This window comes from Triticum dicoccoides, chromosome 1B, assembly GCF_002162155.2.
Source record: "Triticum dicoccoides isolate Atlit2015 ecotype Zavitan chromosome 1B, WEW_v2.0, whole genome shotgun sequence".
In the NCBI taxonomy this organism is placed as follows: Eukaryota; Viridiplantae; Streptophyta; class Magnoliopsida; order Poales; family Poaceae; genus Triticum; species Triticum dicoccoides.
This window is the reverse complement of record NC_041381.1, coordinates 470,980,915-470,993,028: the sequence shown is the minus strand read 5'-3', so window position 1 is coordinate 470,993,028 and position 12,114 is coordinate 470,980,915. Positions and strand designations below refer to the sequence as shown.

At 49.6% G+C, this 12,114-nt stretch overlaps 1 protein-coding gene across 1 annotated transcript; it reads left to right on the top strand.

The window, feature by feature from the left end:
• The first annotated feature begins 9,592 nt into the window (after positions 1-9,592).
• LOC119307050 (rRNA biogenesis protein RRP5-like) lies at positions 9,593-11,894 on the top strand. The gene is made up of 7 exons (XM_037583138.1): positions 9,593-9,812; positions 9,908-10,084; positions 10,309-10,405; positions 10,494-10,649; positions 10,714-10,950; positions 11,037-11,120; positions 11,689-11,894. The coding sequence occupies exons 1-7, from the start codon at positions 9,688-9,690 to the stop codon at positions 11,794-11,796; spliced, it is 984 nt and encodes a 327-aa protein (XP_037439035.1). The 5' UTR covers positions 9,593-9,687; the 3' UTR covers positions 11,797-11,894.
• Positions 11,895-12,114: the final 220 nt, after the last annotated feature.

Sequence of the window (12,114 nt, the reverse complement as noted above, 5' to 3'; positions counted from 1 at the left end):
TAGAAATTCCTGTATCTTTAAGAATGTAATGTGGATTGATTTGAAACAGATCTGGAACGTGATATTGGGGCTCTTGAGGAGATGGCTGATTCTTCTCAAGGACACATCTCGACTAAAGATGGAGGAATTCATGACAAGAGTTTCCTTGATTCTAAACACTGCTTCCAGCTCACAGCGGGGAAGTCGAACTTGACAAAAACACTGAGGGTGTTTTTAGCCAAGTACTTCTTAGCAAGCTAACCTTGGGAAGGATGTCAACTCCATCAAATGGAACCACGCCGTCGTCTCCACCCAGGGGTCTGGGCAGTTTCATTTGCAAGCACACGCTGCTGAGTCCTGTGACGCGCTGGACCTTCCGCGCTCCCCTGCCCATCTGACAAAAAATATCAGACGCCCTGGTGTTGCTCCCGTTGGAATATGGAAGATGAAGATCTCACAGCAGACAGAGGAGACCAAGCAAGACAATCTCGCCGTCCCGGAGATCCCAGCTTGAGCAGACTGAGTCGGTTGCTCTGTAATAGCTAGGTTCTTTGGTCATTTTCCTTTCTTTCATGAACTTGATTTGCATGATGTTTGACACCTGAAACTCTGGTTTCATTATTAAATAATAGAACTGGGGGACGTTGGCCCTCCTATTATTCTAAACATAGTAACTGAACAGTAGAAAATGAATGGATCAACATATAGGGTTTGAATTAGAAACTGGGAAAATTGAGGAATGTTTTTTGCGGGGAGGAAAAATTGGGGGAATGTTGATAGATATCCGTACCTGTGTGGTGTGCTTAGTCGTGGGACGGTGGGAGGGCTGGCCGGTAGCTGGTGGCCGCAGGCTGGCTGCTGATGTAGTACGGGAGGGATGCATGCCTCACTCAGTCATGCCTGCACACTTCCGAACGCCGCGGACATGACTGGGCGGATGGGTGCAGTGGAGCACGCGGGTGGGGCACGGAAGCAGCGTGTGGGGAAGAGCGCGGCGGGGCGGGGCACAAAGACAAGTGGGAGGCAACGACAACAAGTGGCTGGCGAGGCACAGACCAAAGGGTAGGCGGGAGGCGGCTGGTGGCGAGTTCAGATTGGGGCAGCCGGAGAGGGAGCAGAGCGGGATCAGCGAAGGGGCAGAGGTTGTGAATGGGCGCCGGGAACACTAGGCAGCCTGTTGGGCTCATTTTTTCGTCCAACCCATCTCCTCCTCAAGCCTCTATGGGCCGCAACCCACCCTGTAGGTCCGCCCTGTGAAGCAAAGCCCCATCTCCGGAGACTAAATAGTTGACGAACGCTCCATGGGAGTGCTCCCAACGATCGCTCGGGGTTGGGCTGAGAGTGCCACTTGGCCCACTCTTAGCCACCGTCACTTGTCGTGCTGTGGGCGTTCCCTACGGATTTTGTTTTCTATTTTTTGCACGTGTTTTTGGCCTTTTAAACGGTTTTTTCCGGCTTTCTGGTATTTCACAGGTCTTCGTTATCTTTTGGACAAAAAATCAAATAACATTTTCTTGCATGGAAAAATGCGTTTTTTTCACGAGAGGCGCGGTTTTGCTTTCACGAGAGGCATCACCATGCCTCTCGGAAATGGGAATAAATGCGTTTTCTATGTTTTTTCCTTCCGTCAGAGGGACGGTTTTCTTTCCACGAGAGGCACGGTTTTGCTTCCGTGAGAGGCACAACCGTGCCTCTCGAAGACGGAAAAAATATGTTTTCTTTTTTTTTCTTCCGTGAGACGCATGGTTTTGCTTCCGCAAGAGGCACGACCATGCCTCTCGAAAACCAAAAAAAATGTGTTTTCTGTTTTTTCTCCTTCAACAAGAGGCATGGTTTTGCTTCCATGAGAGGCATGGCCGCGCTTCTCGGGAATGGGAAAAATGTGTTTTTTTGCTTTTTTCCTTCCGTGAGAGGCACGGTTTTGCTTACTTGAGAGCCACGGTTGAGCTTTCGCGAGAGGAACGGTCGTGCCTCTTCGAAAAGGAAAAGCATGGTCCCGGCTAGGTTTTTTCGTATGATTTCTTTCGTGAATAAAAAGTTCGTCACAACCTATCAACATGAAATATAGTTTTGAAGATCTCGACACGAAGAATCCAATGGTGAAATCAGCTCGAGATTTGGACGCACGATTTAAGAGATAAACCGTTTTGAATAAATGGTTGTACAAAAAAGAGAAAACTTCCAGATTGCGACAAGTGGCGCACATACAGTGCGCCGCTTGTCGCAACCTGATACCAGTCTCTGCATTACTATGAATCGTAAATGAATAGCAGAAAATGAATGGATCAATATAAAGGGTTTGGATGAGAAACTGGGAAATTTGGGGAATGTTTTTTTGTGGGGAGGAAAATTGGGGAACATTGATAGATACCCGTACCTGTGTGGTGTGCTTAGTCGTGGGACTGTGGGAGGGCTGGTCTGTAGCTGGTGCCCGCAGGCTGGTTGTTGATGTAGTGCAGGTCGGGGTGCATGCTTCACTCGGTCACACATGCACACCACCGACCACCGCGGACAGGACCGGACGGCTGGGAGCAGTGGAGCACGCGGGCGCGGAAGCAGCGCGTGGGGAAGAGCGCAGCTAGGCGGGGCACGGAGACAAGTGGGAGGCGGCGGCGGTGAGTGGAGGGCGGCGCGGACCAAGGGGGCATGCAGGAGGCGGCTGACGGCAAGTTCAGATCGGGAGAGCCGGAAAGGGAGCATAGGGGGGAATCAACGAAGGGGCAGAGACAGTGACCTAGCGCCGGGAACACTAGGCAGCCTGCTGGGCTCATATTTTTCGTCCAACCCATTGATACGTCTCCAACGTATTTATAATTTTTTTATTGTTTCATGATGTTATATTATCAATCTTGGATGTTTTATAATCATTTTATAGTCCATTTATATCATTTTTTGGTACTAACCTATTGACATAGTGCCAGTTGTTGTTTTTGCATGTTTTTTACATCGCAGGAAATCAATAATAGACGGAGTCCAAATGCAACAAAACTTCATGGAGAATTTTTATGGACCAGAAGACACCAAATGGGCCAAGGCAGCGCCTGGTGGGTTGTGCCAACCTCGGGTGCCCCCCAGACCGCTTCTTTGCTCTATAAATACCCCAATATTCTGGAAACCCTAGGGGAGTCGACAAAATTTTGTTCCAGCCACCGCAGAGTCCAGAACCACCAGATCCAATCTAGACACCATCACAGAGGGGTTCATCATGTCCATTGGCGCCTCTCCGATGATGCGTGAGTAGTTCCTTGTAGACCTTAGGATCCGTAGTTAGTAGCTAGATGGCTTCCTCTCTCTCATTTGATTCCCAATACAATGGTCTCTTGGAGATCCATATGATGTAACTCTTTTTGCAGTGTGTTTGTTGGGATCCGATGAACTTTGAGTTTATGATCAGATCTATATTTTTATATTCATGAAAGTTATTTGAGCTTCTTTGATCTCTTATATGCGTCATTGCTTATAACCTCGTATTTCTTCTCCGATATTTGGGTTTTGTTTGGCCAACTTGATCTATTTATCTTGCAATGGGAAGAGGTGCTTTGTAGTGGGTTCGATCTTACGGTGCTTGATCCCAGTGATAGAAAGGGAACCGACATGTATGTATCATTGCTACTAAGGATAAAACGATGGGGTCTATCTCTACATAGATAGATCTTGTCTATATCATGTCATCGTTCTTATTTCATTACTCCGTTTCTCCATGAACTTAATACACTAGATGCATGCTGGATAGCGATCGATGTGTGGAGTAATAGTAGTAGATGCAGACATGAGTCGGTCTACTAATCTTGTACATGATGCCTATATAATGATCATTGCCCGCATATCGTCATGATTATTTGAAGTTTTATCAATTGCTCAACAGTAATTTGTTCACCCACCGTTTGTTATTTTTCTCGAGAGAAGCCACTAGTGAAACCTACGACCCCCGGGTCTCTTCTCAACATATTTGCCTTTGCGATCTATTTTTCTTTACTTTTATTTTCAGATCTATATTTTCAAAAACCCAAAAATACCTTGCTGCAATTTTTTGTTATTTATTTTATCTCGCGTTCCCACGAGATCTATTTATCCAAACTACTACAAAATTATCTATCCTTTTACCCGTGAGGAATTGACAACCCCTCTCTTATGTCGAGTTGCGAGTATTTGTTATTTGTGTGCAGGTGTTGTTTACGTGGTGTTGCTTGGTTCTCCTACTGGTTCGATAACCTTGGTTTCATCACTGAGGGAAATACCTACCGCTGCTGTGCTGCATCATCCCTTTCTCTTTGGGAAAATACCAATGTAGTTCAAGCTACCATCACCCATCTCCTCCTCAAGCCTCTATGGGCCGCAACCCACCCTGTAGGTCCGCCCTGTGAAGCAAAGCCTCGTCTTAGGAGATTAAATATTTGACGAGTGCTCCATGGGAGTGCTCCCAACGATCGCTCGGGGTTGGGCTGAGAGTGCCACTTGGTCCACTTTCAGCCGTCGTCACTTGTCGCACTCTGGGCGTTCCCTCTGGATTTTGTTTTCTATTTTTTCGCATGCATTTTCGGCTTTTTAAATGGTTTTTTCCTGGCATTTCACCGGTCTTCCTTATCTTTTGCAAAAAAATAACATTTTCTTGCGTGAAAAAATGCGGTTTCTTTTCGCGAGAGGCATGGTTTTGAGGCATGACCATGCCTCTCGGAAATGGGAATAAACATGTTTTCTATTTTTTCCTTCTACGAGAGGCACGGTTTTCTTTCCGCAAGAGGCACAGTTTTCTTTCTGCGAGAGGCACGGTTGTGCCTCTCGAAAACCAAAAAAAACGCGTTTCTTCCGCAGTGCCTCTTGGAAACGAAAAAAATGTGTTTTCTATTTTTCTCCTTCGACCAGAGGCACGGTTTTGCTTCCATGAGAGGCACGGTTTTGCTTACTTGAGAGGCACGGTTGTGCTTTCACGAGAGGCACGACCGTGCCTCTTTCAGAAAGGGAAAAAACATGCTCCCGACTAGGTTTTTTCGTCCGGTTTCTTTCGTGAAAAAAAAGTTCATCACAGCCTATCAACATGAAATCTAGTTTTGAAGATCTCGACACGAAAAATCCAATGGCGCGCATACAGTGCGCCACTTGTCGCAACCTGATACATGCATTAGTATGAGTCATAACTGAATAGCAGAAAATGAATGAATCAATATATAGGGTTTGAATGAGAAAATGGGAAATTTGGGGAAAGTTTTTTTTTGTGGGGAGGAAAATTGGGGAATGTTGATAGATACCCGTACCTATGTGGTGTGCTTAGTCGTGGGACGGTGGGAGGGTTGGCCGGTAGCTAGTGCCCGCAGGCTGGTTGTTGATGTAGTGCAGGTCGGGGTGAATGCCTCACTCGGTCACGCCTGCACATCGCCAACCGCCGCGGACAGGACCGGGCGGCTGGGAGCGGTGGAGCGCGCGGGCGCGGAGGCAGCGCATGGGGAAGAGCGTGGCGGGGCAGGGCACGGAGACAAGTGGGAGGCGGCAACAGCGAGTGGATGGCGGCACGGACCAAGGGGGCAGGCAGGAGGTGGCTGGCGGCAACTTCAGATCGGGAGAGCCGGAGAGGGAGCATAGGGAATCTACGAAGGGGCAGAGACCGTGACTGGGCGCCGGGTACACTAGGCAGCCTACTCTGCCCATTTTTTCGTCCAACCCATCTCCTCCTCAAGCCTCTATGGGCCGCAACCCACCCTATAGGTCCGCCTTGTGAAGCAAAGCCCCGTCTCGGGATACTAACAAATTGACAAGCGCTCCTTGGGAGCGCTCCCAACGATTGCTCGGGGTTGGGCTGCGAGCGCCACTTGGCCCACTCTCAGCCGCCGCCACGTGTCGCGCTCTGGGCGTTCCCTCCACACTTTAAATTTTTTATTTTTTTGCACGCATTTTCTTCTTTTTCCGAGTTTTTTTCGACTTGCTGGTTTTTCACCGGTCTTCTTATCTTTTGGACAAAAGAAATCAAAAAAATAATTCTCGTGGAAAACGTGTTTTTTTATTTCACGGGAGGCACAGTTTTTGCTTTCGCGAGAGGCATGACTATGCCTCTTGGAAACGAAAAAAATGCGATTTCTCTTTTTTACTTTCGCCAGAGGCACGGTTTTGCTTTCGCTAGAGGCACAGATTTATTGTTGCGAGAGTCACCGCCATGCCTCTTGAAAACAGAAAAAACGTGTTTTATGTTTTTTTTTCCTTCCGCAAGAGGCACAGTTTTGCTTCCGCGAGAGGCATGGTCGTGCCTCTCGGAAACGAAAGAAAATGTTTTCTATTTCTTTCCTTTCATGAGAGGCACAGTTTTGCTTCCGCGAGAGGCACAACATTTTTTATTTTTTTCTCCTGCGAGATACACGGTTTTGTTTACTTGCAAGACACGGTTGTGCTTTTGTGAGAGGCACGGTCGTGCCTCTTTCGAAAAGGAAAAAACACGTGCTCCCGGCTCGGTTTTTTCTTGGATTTTTTCGTGAAAAAAAGTTTCGTCAAAACCTATCAACATGGTATCTAATTTTGAAGATCTTGACGCGAGGAATCCAATGGTGAAAACGACTCGAGATTTGGACGCATGGTTGAAGAGATAAAATGTATTAAATAAATGAATGTATGGAAAAAGAGAAAACTTCCAGATTGAGAAAAGTGGTGCGCATGCAGTGCGCTACTTGTCGCAACCTGATACCAATCTCTGCATTAGTATAAATCATAACTGAACAACAGAAAATGAATGAATCAATATATAGGGTTTGAATCAGAAACTGGAAAAATTGGAAAATGTTTTTTTACTGGGAGGGAATTGGGGAATGTTGATAGATACCCGTACATGTGTGGTGTGCTTAATCGTGGGACGGTGGGAGGGCTGGCCGGTACATAGCTGGTGGCCACAGGCTGGCTGCTGATGCAGTGCAGGGCGGGGTGCACGCCTCACTAGGTTATGCATGCACACCGTTGATCGCCGCAGACAGGACGGAGCGGCTGGGTGCAGTGGAACGCGCGGGCGCGGAAGCAGCACGTAGAGAAGAGCGTGATAGGGCGGGGCACAAAGACAAGTGGGAGGCGGTGACGACGAGTGGTTGGAGAGGCATGGACTAAGGGGGCAGGCAGGAGGCGGCTGGCGGCGAGTTTAGATCAGGAGAGCCGGAGAGGGAGCAGAGGGGAATCAGTGAAGGGGCAGAGACCCTGATCGAGCGCCGGAAACACTAGGAAGCCTGCTTGGCTCATTTTTTTCGTCCAACCCATCTCCTCCTCAAGCCTTTATGAGCAACAGTCAATGCGTTCGCTGGAATTTGCTAGAAGTCTTATGTTCACTGAATAACATTTCCCTATTATATTTTATTTCCGATTATACCTCGCCATCCCTCGGGCCCGGCCTAACCAAGCCCAAAGCAAAAAAAAACTCAGGCCCAGGCCCGGCCCGGGCGTCGGGCCTAAAAATCAAGCCCAAGCTGGCCCATCACTGTAAACGCCCGTCGGGCCTCAGGCCAGGCCTCTTAATTAAATGACAAACATGGCAGGTCCGGCCTTCCGGCTCAAAACCTAGGCCCAGGCCTGTCCCGCTGGCAAGACCAGGCCGGGCTGGTTCAGGCTTTTTCAGGCCGGGTCGGGTCGGGTCGGGTAGCCAATGGACAGGTATATTTCCGACACGTTACCGCTAAGCGTAACAATCTTAGAGCATCTCCAGCCACACCCCCAGAAGGGCCTCCCCAGGCGATATTTTTTCGCCGACGCCGAAAAAACGGCCCAGCCGCGCCCCCAGGAGCCCGTTTTTCGTTGGCTTGGGCCGAAATCAGCGTCGGCGGACCCAGGGCGAAACCGACGCGCCGGGTGGCGCTCGGGGGCCCCGGGGTGAGCGTTCTGGCATGAAGCAGCCGCGGGCCTGCCGAGTCAGCGAGACGGCCGCTTCGTCGACCACATCGCCTCGGTTCCCGCGGATATCAATGTGAAGGCTGCCGCGCCGGTCAGCCTCCATTGATGCCTCACGGGTGGCGCAGTGAAGACGCCGCCGACGCGCGTCCGCTCGCATGCACCACGCGTCCGGCCGCATGCCGCCCACCATCACCCCCGCTTTGGCTATAAAAGGCGCCCTTCCCACCGGTGAGCGCCACACCCTCCCGCTCTCCCCTCCCGCGCAAGCCTTCTTCCCGCCGACGAGCTCTCCCCCCTGCTTCCACCGCCAATGAGCAAAATGGCCGAGAGATACCCAGGAGACGGCGCAACGGTAAACGACTTCGACCGCCGACACCTCCAGGAGCCGGAGGCGCGCCTTCTGTACGAGGCCGAGTACCCGGCGCCCCCCGACATGTGCGTGCCGGTGGCGTGGAGGCTGAGCGCCGGCGGTGTCCCAGTGCCGCCCATCCCTGAAGGAGCCGCGCGGCGGGCGGAGACTGCCCGCATCCGCTCCTCGTTGACGGAGGAGCAGCGGAACGAGCCGAGGTACGCGCCCGATAGCGAAACGCTGTGGACGTTGTACTTCCAGGCCCGCTGCGACGAGCAGATCGCCTCCGTCAACGGCATCATCCCCCGCGGCCGCCTCAACTCCGAAGGGCGGCGCGAGTGGTGGGGCGTCCCCGGCCGCACACTTGACGCCGTCCTCGACCACATCGAGACCGGCAATGTGCCGCGGCTGGAGTACCCGGCGCGCCCCTCCTTCTCTCGCTGCCGCGGTAGTTCCTGGATACCGCAGCGAATGGAGCCGGGTCGTCCTCCTCATCGGGCTCCGGCTCGTCGGCCATCCACCCCGTCAAGCCGGAGCCGGAGGAGACACCGCTCGGGCGTCGCGCGCGGAGTGGCGCCCTCGTCATCAACGAGCCGTCGCCTGTGACGGCACCGACGAGGCGCTCCCTTCGCCTTGTCCAGCCGAAACCCGAGCCGGACGCAGCCCCCGTGAAGCCGGAGCACGCCGGCATGGTGGCCCTCGACGACGAGTCCGCCCTCAGATGGGCGAGGGAGGACTACGTCCGCAAGGAGATGCGCCGCCAGCGTCGGGCTTACCTGGAGACCCAGGCCCGCAACCGCGCCGAGGAGCATCGCCGCGCCGAGGAGGGCGGCGTTATCGTCGTCGACAGTGGCGACGAGGTCGAGGCCGGGCCGTCATGCGCTGTCGGTAACCCGGGTGAGGGGTGCAGCAGGGACGCCGCGGGCGAGGCACGCGACGACGACGACGGCGGCGGCGGCGACTACACCCGCTTCTACAGGCTTCTCGGCATGTAGACGGCGGCGGTGGCGATGGTGGCAGCACCGGCTAGGCGTTTTAGTTCGTTTTTAAGTTAGTTCACGCATGTTTTACGTTTTTGTACAAATTTGGACGAATAATGGCCGAGTTCACGCATAAGTCACCGAATTTGCAAAAAATAGAAAAGACGATCTTTGATGAACCCGCGGCGACCGTGGGCGTGTGACTGAGATCAAACCGAACCCCAGGGACCGAACTAGCGCCGGCTCATCTCCAGGCTGCTCTTTTTAGGCAGGCGCTGGGGGGCCGAACCGCTGGAGATGCTCTTAGCTTCCCGATAAACCCCAGTCGTCCGGACTCGATTCCTACCGATCCCTCTATTTCTCTTCGTGACCTAGACGGCGGCGGCGAGCTGACAGTGTGCTTCTGCCTCCTGCTCCCCCGTCCACACCTCCACCCCGACACCTGCCCCTCTCACTCTAAGGCGTTAGGAGCAGCTCGCCGAGTCGCCAGCTCGTGATATCGACAACATCAACCGAGCCGCGGGACCCATGGCTTCTGTTCCGCCACTCCAGGTCTCCTTGGACGAACACGAAGGTTCTGGCCAAGAGGGTGTTCAGGAAGTTCAGGAAATCGCTAATGGAACCGAATCAAATGTGAAAAAGAGAAAACAAAGGTATATTCACACATCGCATCCTCCTTGTTGTACCTCAACAGTAGCATCGTAGACTCTTGATTAATTACATCCTGTTTTTATTTATTATTTCCCAGGGAAACAGAAATCAGTGTCTTGGAGGAAAGGGCGTTGCAGAAAGGTATACCGCAGACTGCAGATGAATTCGAGAAGTTGGTTAGGAGCTCTCCAAATAGCAGCTTCGTCTGGATAAAGTATATGGAATTTTTGGTTGACCTCGTGGATGCTGAGGAAGCACGTTCAGTTGCTGAAAGGTAGTGCGTACAAGTATCATTGTTTGGCGACTCTATTTCGAGTAACCAGTGGTGATAGGAAGTTACTGTTCTTGAAGAACAAAATCCATGAAAATGTTCAATTCATAATAATCTTCTATTATGCAAAGACATCTAGTTATATGCTTTCTTTGCTAAAGTTTTGCTTATTTCAAACATGTTCCATGAACTGTCATCTTAATTCAAGTGTCCCTCGTGTTCATTAGGGCTTTGAGAACAATAAACATTCGAGAAGAGGATGAGAAACTCAATGTATGGGTAGCTTACTTTAACCTTGAAAATGAATATGGGAGTCCACGAGAGGTAAGTTGGAACTTGCAAATGACACTACATTATGTTTCCTTCTTCCTGCTGTCCTAGTTGATACTGATATGTCGTCGGTATATACAAGGATGCCGTCAAGAAGATATTCCAAAGAGCCATGCAGTATTGTGATCCTAAGAAGGTGCACCTGGCTCTTCTTGGAATGTATGAGAGGACTCAACAGCATCAACTGGCAGATGAACTTCTTGATAGAATGACCAGAAGATTCAGGACTTCACACAAGGTTAGCTTGTCAATTTGTTGTCTGTATTTGGAGCAAATGTATGACTTGCATGACGTAATTGTAGATCTGGTTCCGCCGCATTCAATTTTCTCTCAAGCAAAGTGAGGGCGTTGAATACATCAACTTTGTCGTAAACCGCGCGCTTCTAGGTCTGCCACAGCGCAAGCATATAAGGTTTCTCACACAGACCGCTATCCTGGAGTTCAAGTGTGGGGTGCCTGAGGAAGGGAGAACCAGATTTGAGCTGATCCTATGGGATCATCCAACAAGAACAGATATTTGGAGTCTTTACCTTGATCAAGTAATATTGCATTTGCAAACTGTGTCCTGTATTTGTTATCCTCCCGAAAACCTTTTCAATTTAACTGAAGCAATGATCTTTTGTAGGAAATTCGACTTGGTGACACGGAAATTATACGGGCATTATTTGAAAGGGTGATATCCCTTAGTCTTCCTCCAAAAAAGATGAAGGTTTGGCTCATTCTTTGTGTATCCTGCTCTTACTACTACCTTTGAACCAAAATATAAGACGTTTTTTAGGCTGAACTAGTCTAAAAAATGTCTTCACAGAGGGAGTACAATTGAATAAATAGTATGGAAACCTATACATGCACAAAACTCAAACAGATCTATTTTTGTAATGCATCTTGCTTCTTAGCGCACTTGATCCGTATTTCACCCATTTTCGTCTCATTTTTTCGCTCGATGGAGCTTAAATCGTATAGCTAAGATGGCAAGGTTGTAATTCAGTGTATGGTTCAGTTTGTTGGATTGAGCTCAAGCGTGAACTCTATCTCTCTTTACTAAATCTGTCCTCTTTCCTGCATATGCATCTCTTACTGATTTCTATTCACTTTCCCCTGTGGGATATCCTGAATTATTGTCTGGAAATATCAACTATTTGTTTGACTGAGGACTCTAACCTACCTGATATTTGCCATTCACAAATTTTCGTGTACTCATTTTCAGCAAAGTCTTTATTAGGGTGTTCCTTGCATTGATATTAGTTTAATTTTCATACCATGCTCATCATTTGCAGTTCTTGTTCAAGAAATACCTGCGATATGAGAAGTCTCAGGGCGATGAAGAAAGAATCGACCATGTGAAGCAAAAGGCACTCGAGTTTGTGAACATGCCCTACGAATAAGCATGACAATCATTTAATGTCAAAGAAAATTCCTCAGAAATGCATTCGCCCGTGGAATAGTAAAACTCTTAGGTCAGCTCAGTACTTTATTCTTTTGAGAAAACTACCTCGTAAAATGTATCTTTTGAAGGGTCCTGTGTGTGTGCATGTGCAGTTATCTCAGATCCCTATCCGGTATTGTTGGACTAAGAATGTGTATGCAAGCTTCTTTTGGTTAACTAACTTATTGTTGACCCTTCATTGTTCTTGACCATCTTGTTTTCTTTTTGTATCGAGACATGAATGTTTCTTAATGACGTTGTGAATGATATTTCAAAT

Excerpts from the sequence above, each read along its gene's own strand:
- LOC119307050 (XM_037583138.1), top strand. The coding sequence starts at position 9,688 with ATGGCTTCTGTTCCGCCACTCCAGGTCTCCTTGGACGAACACGAAGGT. Across the intron at positions 10,406-10,493 it reads AATATGGGAGTCCACGAGAG|GATGCCGTCAAGAAGATATT; the intron begins GTAAGTTGGAAC and ends GGTATATACAAG. Across the intron at positions 10,951-11,036 it reads GGAGTCTTTACCTTGATCAA|GAAATTCGACTTGGTGACAC; the intron begins GTAATATTGCAT and ends GATCTTTTGTAG.